The sequence below is a fragment of the Carcharhinus amblyrhynchos genome, chromosome 20, assembly GCF_965287045.1.
Source record: "Carcharhinus amblyrhynchos chromosome 20, sCarAmb.v2.hapA, whole genome shotgun sequence".
Taxonomy (NCBI): Eukaryota; Metazoa; Chordata; class Chondrichthyes; order Carcharhiniformes; family Carcharhinidae; genus Carcharhinus; species Carcharhinus amblyrhynchos.
In genome coordinates, this window is record NC_137343.1 from 7,006,307 (window position 1) to 7,025,326 (window position 19,020).

Below are 19,020 nucleotides of genomic sequence, written 5' to 3' on the forward strand. Positions count from 1 at the left end.
CACCCCCCAACTTGAGTGCTGACTCCCCGCAGCTGGTTGATTGCACACACCGACAGACCGCTCCCTCCAGCCCAGCCCAAATCACTGGCCTTCCTCCTTCCCCCACCGATCCCAACTGCAGAGTAGCAGTGGGACCCTCGTCCCCACAAATTGCTGCCTAGAACACATCCCCATCAGACTGTGCCCCCACACGCTCCACCCCCTTTGGCACTGCCCCCTGCTCGATGGGCAGTGCCAAGGTGCCCCCTGGGAATTGGCACTTTGCACCTTGGGCAGTGCCAGGGGACTCAACCTGGCACTGCCAAGGGGAATATGCACATCACCCACCATGGGATTCTCCTGGCCCACCCAGAACCGCCCCCCCACCCATCTTTCCGAAATCTGTTCATCGGCTCCTTGAGTAAAATATGCAAATGTGACCTCCGAAACGAAAAGGTTGGACAAACTTGGTTTAGACCTTGATTCCAATTGTTGCTCTTACAAAGCATCTGATGACAACATAGTTGAGATTGGTTATTACATCAATAAGTTATCAGGAAACACACTTCACAGTGGGATTTAAATTCCAAAATGTTACATTAAATTGTATGGAACTAATTGGAATATAAACAGGCAGATGACCATAGGCTGACTGGTGGTGATTTAACCTGAGGATCACCACACCTCAGATGAGGTGCAAGGTTGAGAAGGCAGGCTATCACGAACAACTTCAACTGGTACAGAAATTGAACCTGTGCTGTTGGTGTCGCTCTGCATCACGAACCACCTTCTATCCTACTAAGCTAACTGGCTGCTCAGGATAATACCTGTGGCAAAATTAAATAGTTTTGAAAGTCTCTGAACTTTTAGTACAGATGTAACAAAAACGTCCTGGACCAAGTCTCTATTGCCACAATTAAGCAGCTGATTTGAAACCACTAAGTACCCAATAAGTAGTCCTGGAACTCCAGCCTGTATTTCAACAAGTCTGACGGACACTGTTGAGCAAACGCTAAGTGCGGCAATACATTGTTTAAAACATGAACATTTCAGTGCTGTCTTGTGGATTTGGAGTCAACTCAAAGCAGTACAAAAACATTAAAAGTTTGCATGACCTGAAATTCAAAGTTCAGCTTCAAATAAATGAGGGGAATGGAAATAAGGTAAAAGTATTTTAAATATTAAAACCATAATTTTGATCTCCTTACCTTGGTCCTGTTCAGATTGCCCTGAATTCCATTGTCATTTATCTTGAGTACAATTTGTCTTTCAGACAATGGAAGTCTGACAAAAGGAGATTTTACTGTTATCAATTCTTTCTTTTCGTAGTCCACCACGTACCTGGGTCAGGAATCAAATTAATTAAAATAATAGAAAGTCTGCGAATAACTATTTATAACATACATAACAAGGTTTCAGCATACAGTGAAGTCCAAACTCATTGTGCTTAACCATATACTTTGATCATAAAAGTCAGCAATTCATTTGCAGCCCATATATCCAGCATAAGTTTAAAAACTAATTGAAAATAAGGTTTACTCATGAAATACATGTATATTTATAATCACAATCATTATGATGTATGATGGGACCAGTTCTGCGGCACGTGGGACCTGCACAAGGATGAGTTACAAGGTATCAAGGTAAATAGAATACTTCAGAGAGTTTGATAGAATTAGAGTAGTCAATAGTTGGGATCAACGTACGGGGAAAGTAAAAAAGCCTAAATCAAAATTATTTGGTTTAGTTTTGTCATATGTACTAACATAGTGAAAAGTATTGTTTCTTACGCACTAAACAGACAAAGCATACCGTTCTTAGAGAAGGAAACGAGAGAGTGCAAAATGTAGGATTACACTCGTAGCTAGGGTGTAGAGAAAGATCAACTTAATGCGAGGTATTTCATTCAAAAGTCTGACAGCAGCAGGGAAGAAGCTGTTCTTGAGTCAGTTGGTACGTACCTCAGATTTTTGTATCTTTTTCCTGACAGAAGAAGGTGGAAGAAGAGTATGTCTGGAGCGCGTGGCGCTCTTAATTATGCTGGCTGCTTTTCCAAGGAAGCGGGAAGTGTAGACAGAGTCAATGGATGGGAGGCTGGTTCGCGTGATGTATTGGCCTACATTTATGACTGTGCACATATGTGAATGGACAGAGTGCAATTAAAGGATTGGTGAACAATAGGCACAGATTGTCAAATGGAATTATGTTATTATTGCTTTAACAAAAACATTTCTGGGTACAATGTGTTTAGAAGAGGCAAGAAAGGGATGGGATGAGAGGGGAGTTGTCTCAGTATTGACCAAAGATGGCATGACAGTACTGGAGAGAGATGGTGTTCTAGAAAGTTAATGATGGAATCTCTCTGGCTAGAAGCAGGGAACGAAAAAGATGCAATAACATTGATTGGTGAGGTACATAAACCACTAACTGGAAGGGATATAGAGAAAAGTAATCACAGAGAATTGCAAGAATTAGTAATTATAACTGGGGACTTCAATTATCCAAATATAGAGATGAATAGGAATAGTGCAGTATGTTTCTGGTCCAATGTGAGGGCAAGCATTATTTGGTTCTGGGAATGAGTTGGCCCAAGTCACTTAAATATCAATGGGAGAGCACTTAGGGGACAGTGGCCATTGTATTGTAAAATTTTGTTTAGCCTTGGAAAAGATAAGGAATAATACAGAGATTGTTCCTTATCTTTTCCATTAATTGGGGGTTTCGGGGGGTGCGGACAGAGGGGAAGCTAACTTCGATGAGGTGAGAATGCATTTGCGTTGAGTGAGTTGGTATCAAATGTTGACAGAAAAAGCAGTGGCTGAACAATGCGCTGCCTTCAAAGAAAAATTATCGCAGGCAATGTCACGATATATTCCCTTGAAAGAAAAGGTAGGGTAAAGATCCCATGCCCTCTCACCTTCTTGAGAAGGTGAGAGGGCATGGGATCCAAGGGCCTTTGGCCTTGTGGATCAAGAACTGGCTTGCCTGCAGAAGGCAGAGAGTGGTTGTGGATGGGTCTTTTTCTGAATGGAGGTCAGTCACCAGTGGAGTGCCCCAGGGATCTGTTCTAGGACCCTTGCTGTTTGTCATTTTCATAAATGACCTGGATGAGGAAGTGGAAGGATGGGTAAGTAAGTTCGCTGATGACACGAAGGTCGGTGGTGTTGTGGATGGTCTGAAAGGATGGCAAAAGTTGCAGCAGGACATAAATAGGATGCAGGACTGGGCGGAGAAGTGGCAGATGGACTTCAACGCGGATAAATGCGTAGTCGTCCATTTTGGCAGAACCAACGGGATGAACGAGTACACTATCAAGGGCAGGAGTCTTGGTAGTGTTGAGGAGCAGAAGGATCTTGGGGTCTGGGTCCACAGGACTCTTAAATCGGCCTCGCAGGTGGAAGAGGTGGTCAAGAAGGCGTATGGTGTACTGGCCTTCATAAATCGAGGGATTGAGTTTAGGAGTCGGGAGGTAATGCTGCAACTTTATAAGACCCGGGTCAGGCCTCATTTGGAGTACTGTGCGCAGTTCTGGTCGCCTCACTATAGGAAAGACGTAGAAGCTATTGAAAGGGTACAGAGGAGATTTACAAGGATGTTGCCTGAACTGGGAGGCATGCCTTATGAAGTTAGGTTGAGGGAACTGGGTCTCTTTTCCCTGGAGAGACGTAGGTTGAGAGGCGACCTGATAGAGGTTTATAAAATGTTGAGAGGAATAGATAGGGTGGATTCTCAGAGGCTATTTCCCTGGGTTGAAATGGTCGCTACGAGAGGACACAGGTTTAAGGTGCGGGGAGGAAAGTACAGAAGTGATGTTAGGGGTAAGTTTTTCACTCAGAGGGTGGTGAGTGAATGGAATCGGCTGCCGTCAGTGGTGGTGGAGGCGAACTCGCTGGGGTCTTTTAAAAGACTTCTGGATGAGTATATGGGGTTTTATGGGATTGGGGGTTATAGATAGGTGTTGATGTGATCGGCGCAACTTGTGGGCCGAAGGGCCTGTTTGTGCTGTAGTGTTCTATGTTCTATGTTCTATGTAAATAAATCACAGGAGTGATTTCAGAGGGCTGGAGAATTGTGAATGTCACATCCTTGTTCAAACAGGGGTGCAAAGATAATGCAGGCAACCTCAGAGCAATCAGTTTGACTTCAGTGGTAGAGAAACTTCTGGAAACTATACTTCAGGATAAAATCAATAGTCACTTAGATAAATGCAGGATAACTAAAGAAAGCCAGTATTAAGGGATTAAAGGAATCTCAGTCCTAGATGGCTTGCCTCATATTCTGAGACGATATCCCCTGGATCTTGAATCCCCAACCAGGGAAAACATACTTCCCCCATCTACCCTGTCAAGCTCTGTAAGAATTTTGTATGTTTGAATAAGATTGCTGCTCATTCTTCCAAACTCCAAAGATTAAAAGCCTAGTCCATTTAACGTTTCCTCAGTCACTTAAAGTTTAGTTAACTTAAAGTTTTTTAAGGAAATAATAGAGAAGGTTGATAAGGGCAATGGTGTTGATGTGGTGTATGTGGATTTTCAAAAGGCATTTGATACAGGTGTCACACAACAAGCTTGGACAAGATTCTCGTTCCTGGAATAAAAGGGAAAGTAGGCATTTGGACAGTAAATAGAAAGTAGTGATAAATGATTGCTTTTCAGAGTGGAGGAAGGCTAGTAGTGGAGTTCCCGAGGGGTACAGATCCATAATAATTGGCAAAAGAAGTAAAAGCATTGAGGAAAATCTTTTTCACCTAGAGAGAACTGGAGTCTGGAATGAATTTCTGGAAAGAGTGGTAGAGGCAGATTTGATCAAAATATTCAAAAGGGAGTTGGATTGTTATCTGAAAAGAAAGAATATGCAACACTGTGGGGATAAGGCAGGGGACTGGGACTAGATGAATTCTCTTTCAGAGAGCCAATACAGATATGACGGACCAAATGGCCAGCTTCTATAGTGTAAAATTTGCAATTCGATGATAATCATTATTCAGACTGCCATGATTCTAGCTACTGAAAGATAATTGCTCGTTCTACCTGCAAATGGTACACTGGCCTTTCTTAAAGGAGGATTTAAGTATAGAAGTAAAAATGTCTTACTGCAATTATATAGAAATTTAGTGAGACCACAACTGGAAAAGTATGTGCATTTTGGGTCTCCCTATCTAACGAGTGTAACAAAGGGTCACCAAAACTAATTCCTGGGATGGAGTGACTGAGGAAAGGTTAAATGAACTAGGCTTTTAATCTTTGGAGTTTGGAAGAATGAGCAGCAATCTCATTCAAACATACAAAATTCTTAGAGCTTGACAGGGTGGATGCGGGAAGTATGTTTTCCCTGGTTGGGGATTCAAGATCCAGGAAATATAGTCTCAGAATACGAGGCAAGCCATTTAGGACTGAGATCAGGAGGAATTTCTCCACTCATGGTGATGAATCTTTGGAATTCTCTGCCACAGAGGGTGGAGGAGGTTCAGTATCGAGTTCGTTCAAGACTGAGATTGATAAGTTTCTATATATTAAAAACATCAAGAGATATGGGGACGGTGCAAGAAAATGGTGTTGAAGTAGAAGAAGATCAGCTATGATCTCACTGAATGGCAAAATGGGTTCAAGGTTGGGGAGGGACTGGCCTATTCCTGCTCCTATTGCTTATGCACTTAAGGAAAAAGAGTTTGTTAACTAAGACAATGTTAAGTTATTGATCAAAGATAAAACAATTAAACTCAGTTTATATGGAGCTGTATTTTAACTTGGATATAATTATGTGACGCAGTATTGTGTGGATTGACAGGTGGGGGGAATGAGATAAATATCGTCTGATGATAATCAGTATGTGGATTCATAAACACTGAAGATACTCGCCTCAGAACTGTGCCATGTTTGGATCCCGAATCATACTACCCTCAAAGCGTATGTTTGAGTGTCACTGTGCATATTGTATACTTTTTAAACCTCTGATATCAAACTGCAACATTCGACAGCTTTATTGAAAGCTTTATGCCAATAGCGACAGACCTTTGCTATTATTTTATTCTATACAAACAATATCATGAATTTATTTCAGTTGCTTCTCTACCACACCACAAAAGCACTGCCCCAAGTTGAATTCTTTTCAAATTTATATTTTTAAAAATCCTGATATGACCTTGAATTTCACTCCTCTCATGATGATCAATGTGCCATGAACAGAAGCTGGTTGTCAGATTTATCATTTTAAAATTGCTCAATTTTCGCAATGAGAAATATAATAGAAATACTTACCTTGGAGCTAAAGGACTGCAAAGTACATATTCCACATTACCGCAACATCCTCGGGTGAATGGATTTACGCCACCTCGAAATTTACCTGTTACCTGTATGACATATGTGATTTAGTACACAATCAATTCACTATTCTATAGCCGGAGTGAAAATAGCAAATTATATAATTTTAAAAAATTGTGGTAACTTTTTTTCCAACTTTGTAAACCTTTAACTGAAGTTCACCAGTGATTGAAAGGAAGAAAATTAACACAGCAAAATTACTTCATTGATGTCCCAATACATTCTTCTTTCACATTCAGAGTTGCAATTCAATGTTATGTTCAGTTAACTTACTTGTTCATTTGTTGTCCGTCCCCTGGCAACTAAAACCATATGGAATCCTGTAAGACCTACAACAGGAATGAAGAAAAGACCTGCTATACACATGACAGCCATGCTATTTACTTTAGTTAAGGAAAGAGCACATATTCAGTATGAATGAAGACAAATTCGACATAAATTAATCTCAATATGCACAAATTTAGTTTGTTTCTTACATAATAGAATCAGTGACTAACAGCAAAAATTGCACTGATTTTCTCAACAGTTTCAATCCAATGTATCTGTTTGATATTTCATATAAAGTTATTTCACTTTTCTGAAAAGAGAAATTCTTGAAATTCATGTATCCTTGTGAATTATTCAAATAGCAGATGCAGTTTGTCGTCTTTTTGACTAAATACTGAACTTGTCACTTGCACAGACAATTAAGTTGCTCAGATACGTTTTTTGAAAAGAATGCTTCCAATAAATTTTATTTTAGTATCTATATTTTACTTTCACTTCAGAAAGCATTGACTCTTACTGGTATATGAACATTATACACCCTCCGCCCAATTCCTAGCATATCAACTTCATTAAGTGCCAGTATAGTATTTTACCTTGGGAATATCACCACAGATCTGGATCTTGTTCTTTTCTCATGTCCACCCTAGCACTCACTTCACTGATCCAGGAATAAGGATCACTGGAGAAACATTCAAGATTAAGCTTGTTCAGAGAAGTGCAACTCCCTGAACTGGGTCAGATGAGGGTCAAAGCTCCCTCTGACCATTCAAAGCATGGAAATGACAGGCATGTGGATAATTCAATGGCCAAATGGTTTCCTTCTACACTGTAGGATACTATAGATACTTTGTATGCCACCATGCCAATGCAGCAACTTCCTGAACAAGCCAGTAAATTGTTCAATCATTTAATAGCACTTAAAATTCTTGCACGACATGCTTGAAAAAAAGTTCAATTGTCAAACACTGCCAGTTTTTGGAAGCTGGATTTAAAGTACTGTTACCTGTATTTTACTAAGGTATTAATGACCTGCATTTATATAGCAATTTCACAACTTCAGAATGTGCCAATGAAGTATGGTACAGTTCCTACAAGAGTACTTAAAAGGCCACAGAAATAATTTGTAACTTGGAGTGTATTAACATTTGAACAGAAGATATCACTGTGCAACTTGTACATGACATTTTAATGAAGTTAAAGTGAAAAGTACAAGATAAAAGTGAAGATCACATTGTGGGGAGGGAGATCAATAGTCTCTTGGTGACCAAGACACGGACCATTCCTTTTCTGTTCTTATGTCAACTATGGCTTAGTTGTGTGCTCAAGTTTCATTCACCCATCACCCTATGCTCTCTGACCTACGTTGACCCCGATCAAGCACTATTATGAAGAAGAACAGGAGAGCTATGCCTAGTGTCGTGGCCAAAATCTATCCCTCCCCCCCCAGGATCATCACAGAAACAGGCTGCCTGGTCATTAGCAATTGCTGTTTTCTGGAATTTGCGGCTGTTGTAGTTTCTACGTTACATCAGTGACTACACTTCATGGCTGTAACGTGCTTTGGGAGGTTCCGAGATCATGAAATGCAAGGCTGTCGTTCTTTATTCTATTCAAAGGGCAAGATAACTTCCAAAATAACATGTGCTTATGGATGTGTGATACACACATGCATTTTGTTTTGACAAATATCTTACTTTTATCCCCTCTTTCACCTTTGGTCATCATACTGGTGAAATCCACTTGCATTGTATAAAACAGAAGCCTTCCTCTCTCCCTCACTAACCTAACCCGCTCAAAGATGTGCGGGTTAGGTTGATAGGCTATGCTAAATTGCCCCTTAGTGTCTAGCAGTAGCAGGATAATATATTAGCTTATGGGGATAGGGCCTGGATGGGATTGTTATTGATGCAGGCTCGAAGGACCAAGTGGCCTCTTTCTGCACTGTAGGGATTCTATAAAGTTAAAATAGCATCCTTAAAACTCAGCATGTTGTCTCTACAATGCTTCTGACGAGATTTACATTTTGCCAGTTGGTTAAAACAACGAATACAGAAGACATCCAATTATACAGCACCTTCTCTCTTCAATGGCTTCCAAGTTCTTCATACATACTGAAATACTGTGAAATTTGATGCCTCTTAGCATAAAGACAAAATGATTCCTGAATATATGCTTTCCTTTTTCACACTTAATGCTTCATTACTTTAAAATGGTTTAAAAACTCACATCTTATCTAATTCTTTGTTAGATGATGAACAGCTGAATAGATTTTGACTATTTTGCATTCCCTGCAAAAAGCACTGTAGAAGCTATGTTTATAGAATGATGGAATAGGTGACCTCCTGAGCCAAGGATATGCCAAGATTATTCAACCGGAATTTAGGGTCAGGGCTAAATCCTGATCCTCAGTCCACTCTGGGCACCGGATTTGTAATTTTAGGATGGGGTAAAAAATTTTAAATGTTCTGATCCATTATGGTGCCATATTAAGCCACAAATGGTCGATGACCAAAATGTGCATCTGAAGGGCAACAGAATGCAAGCTCAGGAACATGAACAATGTAAATAGAGTGGGGAGCAATTAGTTTAAAAAAACCTCTTTAAAAGTCAAATCAAGGCCATGTTCTATGCATCGTATAGCATCCTTTTCCAGTTGCTGTGTTTTGTCAGGCTACTACAAGTTAGAAATGAAATTGACATTGTGAAATTTTATACTTGGCAAAAATATTTAATTAGAATTAAAAGCAAGTAAGACATAGTCCACCAGAAAATGCTGATTGATGTTTTATTAATTATTTTGAATAATTGAATCTTCTGTGACAAACAGGGTTTAGAGTTAATGAAAATTAACCAAAAATACTTCAAAAGATCATCTCAGAAGTTTACTTGTTTACTGACTAGGCATAACAACAAAGGTTCACTCAAAAAAGTAATAAAGGTGATTAGTTTCCTAGGAACAGTGCTGATCAATTGATGCAATTGTAGATTTGACTGTAACAGAAATAGAAGTTAGGCCAAAATCAATCCTAACACACAAGTCCATGTAAAGCACTTAAATTCACCCTTGAAACAGATCATGTTTATGCAAATCAGCCATCATCCTTCATCTCACAGTTGCAATTCCTGCCTCTGAATTTGCTTAAAATGCACTACACTCATGTTTTCCTGTTTGGATGCAAGTGAAACATTAACTCTTTCTCTTTCCGTGAATACTACCTGATCTAACCCCAGTCCAACACCGGCATCTCCACATCATGATCTAAACATTCCCAGCATTTTCTATTTATGTTTCAGATTTCCATTATTCAGAGTATTTTGTTTTAGAAATTGTTTTAAAGCACATTTAGTATTAAATTTGCAAATTCTTTTACTCAAATCCAATGAAGTTGTTTGGAAATATCTGTGACATTCTGTGATGTCAAGCAAATCTGAAAATCTCAGTTGTTTAACGAATACAAGAAGCTTGAATGTTTAAGACATCTCTTTGACCAAGTTTTTGGTCACCTGTCCGAACAGCTCCTTTGCCATTGAATTCTGTCTGATAATGTTCCTGCAAGATACCTTTGAATGTTTATGTTAAAGGTGATATATTAATGCACATTGCTGTTTATCTATCCGTTTGATGGGCAGAGAACACGGGTTTATTCTCAAACTTACAATAGATGTCAAATGGCTTCTCAATAAAGAATTATGCAGTAATACAGCAAAGGATACGTAATGGCAGTGTGGGGGGCGTCAAGCTTTTCAATGTGTTTTAAAACATAAATCAGTCCAAATGCAAATACACCAATCATGTGTGTGCTGAGGGAGAGCAGGAAGAGGAAGAAGTAGCGGTAGTTTCTTCGCCCTATGCAGTTGTTCACCCACGGACAATGATGATCAAAGTCCTAAAAATAAAACAATGAACCAAGACAAAAAATGGTAATTTTATTTTAAACTACGCAGCAGTCAAAATTGAATAGTGTATCTTTTGTATTAAGTATCAAGAACAACTCTGGTCATCCAGACTCAACATGTTAGCTGCATTCTCTCCCCACAGATACTGTCAGACCTACTGAGATTTTCCAGCATTTTTTGTTTTTGTTTCAGATTCCACAGTAAATTAGTTTTATCTTTTTGAGCTGAACAGTCCACAAAGGTTCTACATTCAACTTCAATCCATGCTGAGCGAGTTGATCAAAACCATGGTAATTTTTGGGGTTAGACAATTGGCCTTAGCGACAGAAGTTTGGGGTGGGGCAGCAAATAGTCTATTGTTCCAATTTCTGATCACTACTCAGAAACCTCCAAGGGAAGTGAATGTGTATGCCTTCAGTAAAGCGTTTCAGGTTCAATTGTCACGGCAAAAATAATAGAACTGGTGCTTGCTAACAAGATTCTGACTACTTGGGCAAGTTAACGGAAAGTTCCCAGCATTCACGGAATCATGTTAAAAGAAATATCTTCAGGGGATGATCAAAAAAATGTCCAGGGTATTCTCATGTTAGCAACAAGTTAAATAGAAACCGTAATAACAGCATTGCTTACCTCAACACAGTTATCACACACACTACAATGGGAGCATCGTGGTGGCCTATAAAAATGACATGTTGCACACCACTTCATCCGTACTTGGATTCCTTTGATTTCCACGTTCTTGTAGAGTGGTGCTCTAAAATCATCATCCTTATCCTCATCTTCATTAGCTGAAAGAAATCAATTACTTTTATCAAATAGAAACTGTTAAAATTTGAAAGAGATTCTCTCCATTGTTCAGATTTCACACAATAGGATTGTATGTTCTGGGATGATTATAAAACTGTACCAAAAACATAAGGAATGGTATAATTGTGGCATGAAACTTCTGTTCAGTAAAATACGTTTGTGAATTCTTTGCATTATTGATGAGACACCTTGACATGATGATTTCACCATTTTAACTCAAAGGCCACGATCTTACCTTCTCCATATGATCGCAACAGATATCTCGCTGGCACAGATATCTGATGTGATCAACATCATGCCCAAAAAGGGTGCAAGACTGATTATGATATTTAAATTTATTTTATTTTAAAACAAATTTGATTGCAAGTAGCGAGTCTGGGATGGGAAGGAGAGAGGGCGTGAATGGCCATGGGGCCCCATGGTAGCAGGGGCCAGGTTTAAGCCATGGAGGCCAGCTGATGGCAGGAGAGACACTGACAGCTGTTTGCGCTCAGAGCGCAGAAACCTGTACATGCACAATTGCACCCTCTGTTGCTATCAGGCTGCTTTTGGGATATCCCCCTGCTGGCGAATTTCAAGTTAGTCAACATTTTTTTCAGAGTGTGGTAAGATTCAATTTTTAAGTGACCCAAAAAAAGGTTGGATGTTCTCCCGTTTTCATGCTTGTTCGAGACTTAGAATTGTTTTGATAAGATCCCCACTGATGAAAATGAAAACATTTACATGAATTATTTTAAAACTGCCAGATTCAAACAATTCACTCTAATTGTAGTTACTTTGTTGTAGAATCTCTTCTCCCATTTCTTTGAACCAAGAAATTCCAGATATTCTCTGATCTTATTACATTTAAAGTTTACATTTTCTCTGTATTCTATTTTGAACTTCCATCTCAGGCAGTCTGATCATATTTCTTTCCACCGGACCTTGATTCTTTCAACAAAAACTTAGTTACTGAGAGATGAACACTCCCTACTTAACTTTGGTCAAAGCTCTAAACTAGTTTTAGTCTTCTGTGATTCTCTTCTAAATAATTATTCAACTCAAATCTTTAATTTAGTTCTGCCGCACTAAAGTCAAATCAGGCAAGCACATTAGTCACAGCAACTTTATTAAAATGGGACACTTGAAAGGAGAAAATGGGGTGTTAATTTCAAGCAGCATCACACTGAATAAAGCACGTTAACTGCAGAAATTCAACCAAACGCTAGTTTCTTGTCACCGCTTTCTTTAATATGCAGGAAAAGTCAGGCTTGTGGCTTAATCATTTAATGCACTCTCTGAATGTTTGGCATTGCCTTTCCATCATCATCCCTTTAAGTAATGTTTCCTATCTATAAGGGCCAACTCGCGCCTCGCTGTAGTCTCTTTTATTAAGATTCAAAACCCTCATCTATGAATCAACGATGTCACTTTCCATCTGATTGAATTGTGCCCAATATCTTACCTCATTGTGTTAATTTCCTCTTTAACCAGCAATGCAACTCCACTGCCTTTTAGCTTTTGTCTGTCCTTCCTAAATATTGAATATCCTTGGATGTTCAATTCCTATCCCCAGACACCATTTAGATAATATGCCTTTTTTTCATTTTTCCTACCAAAATGGACAATTTCACATTTTCCCACTTCATAGTCCCATTTGCTCGATTTTTGCCAACTCACTTAACCTATCTAAATTTGTTGCAGTCTGTTAACATCCTCTTCACGACTTACTTTCCTACCTATCTTTGTGTCATCAGCAAATTTGGCATCCATTCCTTCATCCAGATCATTTATATAAATTGTAAGCAGTTAAGGTCTCAGCACTGATACCTTTGGCACACCATCAATATATCTTTCCAAAGAAAAATATTTATTTATGCATACTCTCAGCTTCTTGTTAGCCTACCAATCTTTCATCCATTCCAAAATGTTGTTCTTTAATAACATGAGCTTTTATTTCCTGCAATAACCTTCGATGTGGCAATTTATCAAATGCCTTCTGGAAATCTAGGTAGAGTATATACAATGGTTCCACTTTATCCACAGCATATGTTACTTCCTCAAAGAATTCCAATAAGGTGGTTAAGTATGATTTTTCCATAAAACCACATTCGCTCTGCCTGAGTATCTTAAGTTTATTCATGTGCCCTGGTATAAACTTCTTTAATAATAGTTTCTAACATTTTCCCTGTGACAGATGTTAAGCTAACTGGCCTATAGTTTCCTGTTTTCTCTCTCCCTTTTTGAATAATGGAGTCACATTTGCTATCTTCCAATCTAATGGAACCTTCTCTGAATCTAGGGAGTTCAAGAAAATTAAAACCAATGCATCAACTATCTGACTAGACATTTCCTTTAAGACCTTAGGAAGAAGTCCATCAGGACTCAGGCTCTTGTCAGCCTGCAGCTCCAACAATTTACTCAGCACCACTTCTCTGTGACTGTAATTTTCCAGAGTTCCTCCCTCCTTCCATTTCCCGTTCATAGCTGTTTCTGGGATGTTACTCGTATCCTATATAGGTGAAGGCTGATGCGAAATACTTGCTCAATTCATCTGCCATCTTCTCAATTTCCATTATCAATTCTCCGACTCACTTTCTACAGGGTCAACAATCATTTTGTTAACTCTTTTCATTTTTACATATTTCAAAGAAACTCTTACTATCTGTCTTTATGTTTCTAGCTAACATTCTCTCACACTCCTTCCTCATTCCCTCCTTAATTATCTTGTTGTTGTCCTTTGCTGTTTCTTATATTCTGTCCGATCTTCTGACCTGTCACCTGTCTTTGCACAATTTTTCTGTAAGTTTGATACTATCTTTAACCTTTCTAGTTAACCATGGATGGTGGGTCCGTCTAGTAGGCTTTTTCTTATGCTTTGGAATGTATTTATTTTGTACACTCTTACATATTTGCCAACAAATTTCTGTTGATCTATGCTTTAATCTAATTTGCCAATACACATTAGCCAGCTCAGCCTTCATGCCCTCATAATTGTCCTTATTTAAGTTTAAAAATGCAGCATCATATCCACTCCTCTCTCCCTCAAACTGAAGATAAAATTTAATCATATTATGGTCACTGCTACCCAGTTAAATTTTACCTTCAGTTTGAGATTATTAATTACTCTCATCTCATCGCACAATACCAGGTCTAATGTAGTCTGTCCCTGATTGGCACCAAAACATGCTGTTCTAAGAAATTATCCCTAAAACATTCAATTAACTCCTCATCTAACTTATTTTTGTTCATCTAACTTCTCAGGATAACTTGGCTGGCCATCCAATTCTCTATACTTACACAATTACGTAAGATGCAAGTTCTTTTTAAAAAGGGCAAATTGTTTAACTACATTTAGAAACAAAAATGCTTGCACTAATGCCCCATCTGTGGAATTTGGCCAAGCAGGGCCATGGCCAGTCCACTGAAACTAGCCAGCTGTTTGGTACGTGTGAGAGTAGGTGCATGTGTGTAGGCAGATAGGGTTTAATGTCTCATCTGAAAGGCAGCATCTTCAACAGTACAACTGTTCTGGAGCAGCCAGCCAGAATTTATGCCACAATCTTCTAACTCCGGTGTGTGTACATCAGGCACTAAGACAGAGCTGACACTCATACTTGTACCAGTTCTTTAAAAAATCTTTCCAAAATAATTCTACTCCCCTGCTCCCTCTCTCTATAGTCCTCCAATTTTCTCCCTTATAAATATTTATCCAATTCCTATTCGGAAGTTCCTACTGAATCTGCTGCTACCACTCTTTCAGACAGTGCATTCCAGGGCACAACATCTTCCTGTGTACATTTTCATTTGCTTCATGTACCCTTGGGTTCTTTTGCCAAATTACTTTTATCTTTTCGTTCATCTGGTTACTCCTGGCAGTGGAAACACGTTCTCATTTTTCCATCAAAACCATCCATGGTTCAAATAATTAAAGACTGAATAGCTCAACACTAAAAGCGACCACTGACCAGATAACTGGCTGATAAAGCAACTTGTAAAAGGTACAAGTTATTTTAGCAAACAGCAATCAATCAAAATATTTTGCACGTCGAAATCATCGAGAAACCCTTATTTGCAATACAGCCAAATGATTCAATACTCAATAACCCAAATTGGATTGAAGATGGTAGGATCAGCAGATTTCCTTGGCTGGCTGCCGAGATGCAATTTCCAAATCTCTCTCTCTTTTCATTCCCACCCGTTTCTGTCTTTCTCACTATTGTTGCTGCAATTGCCGAGCTTCCAACATCTAGAACATTCTTGCCAAATATTCCACTCCACAGAGAACAAAATGAATGCTTCTCCAAGTCATTCATCAGTCTGATCAAATCATAATTTATAGGTCACCTTTTATTTGAAAATTGGATTTTGAGTAATTAATTTTGTTCTGTGTTCACAGTATCATAAGTATTATCTTTACTTTAAACGCACAACTTACATCTGTATTTTAAATAAAGCCCCTCACTCTGGCTGGATATTAGCATTGTGACTTACTAAGTCTAATATAGAAAATAAAATTTCAGGCAGGCGTTTTTGACTCACATTTACTGAGAAGGTCCATAAAATATGTTTGATATAAAATTGATCAAACTTCAAGTGTGTTGCTAATCAACATGTTTGTGGACACGGCAACAGCATTAAAGAAATATTCCACATAATTGGTTTTAAAAACTGCAGCAGCTTTTAATGACATCTATTGGCACATTATCCAACACTCCTCTTGCACATTCCTTGGCAGCTGATTCCAGGATGGATGATTAGGCTTGCTGGCTGGTGGAGGGGAGGGGGTGGAAGGAGACAAACTGAAACATAAGCCTTCTCGATCCAAGACATGGCATTTTGAAAAAAACTGGCTATGTTTCAATAATGGCAAAACATTTGGCCAGTCAGGGGCAGAACACAGGAAATTCAACTCTAGAGCAATTAGGCAAATTCAAGATGACAACAGTAAGCAATGTTGCTTCTTCACTGCACATGTTCTAATCTCCATTTATAATTGAAAAACCAAAGCAGTAGGCTAGACAACAGCTGAATTGAACTAAGCCATTTGCAGTCCTGCCAATAACTAGCACCAACTTTAAAAGAAAGTTAAAACTTAACAACAATCCAATTTGCTTGACAAATTACAAGTTCCAATAAAAAAAATGAAAGGAACAAGCCATCGGGATAGTAATGCTATGGCACTTTGGCCACTTTGCTTTCCAGTTAATGACTAACATTTTCAGAGAACAGTTAATAATGTGATTTGGTGACTTCAGCACATATTGAAGATGGTGCTCAAAGTTCATTTCAACTACTTGATGAGGAAGACTAACACCCATACTAATAATTATGAAAGAGAATAGTCTTCAATAGTCATCTTCAGTAACTGTGGCCAGTGAAAGGATTTAAAAAATACACACACACACACACACACACACACACACACACACACACACACACACACACACACACACACTCGCAACTAACTGTCCGTTCAAATAAGAAGATGGGAAGAAGCCTGCGGAAAGGCCAATAAGACAGATGGTAGAATGATGTGTGTTTAGGACTGTCCTTCCAGATTAGAAGTGGGGAAGATAAAGAAGTCTTAGCCTGGGGAAAGGCCATTAAAGGCAAATGTTGGGTTGATTTGTGTTCTAACAATCAGATATAGCTGGGATATTTAAAGATAATTGAAACAAAACCAATTTGATGTAATTCAAAACCTCACATTGATTGGATATTATAATTAAGCAAGATTAAGATGATTGTGATTGGTTTTAACATCTGCATGATGTAACCTGAATCTATAACTGAATGGAAAGAGATAATTCCTATACCGTGATTGGTAAATGCTAATTCTTGTAATTGAATTTGAAACTATAACTGAAGAAAGAAAATTACAGCAAAGGAACAGGCTCTTTGGCCCTCCAAACTGTGTAGTTTTTCTATGTTCTTTAGCCTAGTAGGTAGTGATATGATCGGTGCAACTTGTGGGCCTAAGGGCCTGTTTGTGCTGTAGTTTTTCTATGTTCTAAACCTGCACAGAACGTGCTGCCCAACTGAACTAAAACGCCTTACCATTCTGGGGACTATATCCTTCTACTCCCATCTTATTCATGCATTTGTCAAAACGCCCCTCAAAAGTCACTATCACATCTGCTTCTAGTACCTCCACCGACAGCGGATTCCAGGCACCCACCATCCTCTGTGTAAACAACTTGCTTCAAACATCTCCTTTAAATCTTGTCCCTCGCACCCTAAACCTATGTCCCCTAGTAATTGACTCTTCCGCCCTGAGAAAAAGCTTCTGACTATCCATTCTGTCCAAACATTAAAGTAGATAAATCCCAGGGCCTGGTGGGATATACCTCAGAATACTGAGAGAAGGAAGGGAGGAAATTACTGGGGCCTTGGGAGAAATCTTTGTATTCTCATTGGTTGCAGGGGAGGTCCCAGAGGATTGGAGAATAGCCAATGTTCTTCCTTTGTTTAAGAAGGGTAGCAATGATAATCCAGGTAATTACAGACTGGTGAGCCTTACGTCAGTGGCAGGTAAATTATTGGAGAGGATTCTTTGAGAAAGGATTTACTCCCACTTGGAAATAAGTGGACGTATTAATGAGGGGCAAATGGTTTTGTAAAGGGGAGGTCACATCTTACTAACTTGATCGAGTTTTTTGAGGAAGTAACAAAGATGAGTGATGAGTGTAGGGCAGTGGATGTTGTCTATGTGGACCAGTAAATCTCAAGAGCCCCAATACCTCCTCCTTTTTGATTGCAACATGACCCAAACTATTTACACACTGTTCCCCGGCTCATCATCCATTAAGTTCTTCTCTTTGGTGAACACTGATGCAAAGTACTCATTTAATACCTCGCCCATTTCCTCTGGCTCCACACAGATTCCCTCCCCTGTCCGTGAGCGGGCCAATCCTCTCCCTTTGCAGGGCCGAGGGGCCTGTTCCTGTGCTGTAGTTTTCTTTGTTCTTTGTTCAGTTATAGTTTCAAATGCAATTAAAAGCAATTAGCATTTACCAGTCACGGTATAGGAATGATCTCTTTCCATTCAGTTATCGATTCAGGGTACAGCATCCCGATGTTAAAACCAATCACAATCGTGTTAAACTTGCTCAATTATAATATCCATTATAATTATAAGAGCTACCCTCTTGCTCTTTATGTATGTAAGAAAAGCCTTGGGATTTTTCTTAATTCTGCTGGCCTATGACTTTTCATGACCCCTTTTAGCCCTCCTTTCTCAGGTTTCTTTCTACTTTCCTTATATTCCACACTTACGTGTTTTCCCGCCTCCCAGCCTTGACAAATGCTTCCTTTTTCTCTTTGACTCGACTCACAATATCTCTCGTTATCCAAGGTTCCCAAAACTTGCCATACTTATCCTTCATCCTTACAGCAATGTGCCGGTCTTGAATTTCTATCGACTTACACTTGAACACCTCCCACATGCCAGAGGTTGATTTGCCCTCAAACACCTGCCTCCAATCTACATTCTTCAGCTCCTGCCTAATATTGTTGTAATTTGCCCTCCCCCCAGTTTAGCACCTTCACTTGAGGACTACACTTATCTTATCATTCAGTACCTTAAAGTATACTGAATTGTGATCACTGTTCCCGAACTGCTCCCCTACTGAAATGCGACCACCTGGATGGGCTCATTCCCCAGTACCAGTCCAGTACGGCCTTTTCCTTAGTTGGACTATTTACATACTCTTGGACGCTCCTTACAAACTCTGCCCCATCCATGCTCCTAGCACTAAGTGAGTGCCAG

The 19,020-nt window shown here is 39.2% G+C and overlaps 1 protein-coding gene across 1 annotated transcript in view; it reads right to left on the reverse strand.

Annotated features, from left to right (window-relative positions):
- The window catches only part of zdhhc8b (zDHHC palmitoyltransferase 8b), a 249,591-nt gene that overhangs the window by 19,707 nt on the left and 210,864 nt on the right, over window positions 1–19,020 (reverse strand). The window contains exons 3-7 of the mRNA XM_080208028.1: window positions 11,094–11,251; window positions 10,281–10,453; window positions 6,573–6,675; window positions 6,237–6,328; window positions 1,188–1,320 (exon numbers count right to left, since the gene is read on the reverse strand). Of these exons, the coding sequence (XP_080064154.1) occupies window positions 1,188–1,320; window positions 6,237–6,328; window positions 6,573–6,675; window positions 10,281–10,453; window positions 11,094–11,251 (659 nt within the window). The remainder of the gene's footprint in view (window positions 1–1,187; window positions 1,321–6,236; window positions 6,329–6,572; window positions 6,676–10,280; window positions 10,454–11,093; window positions 11,252–19,020) is intronic.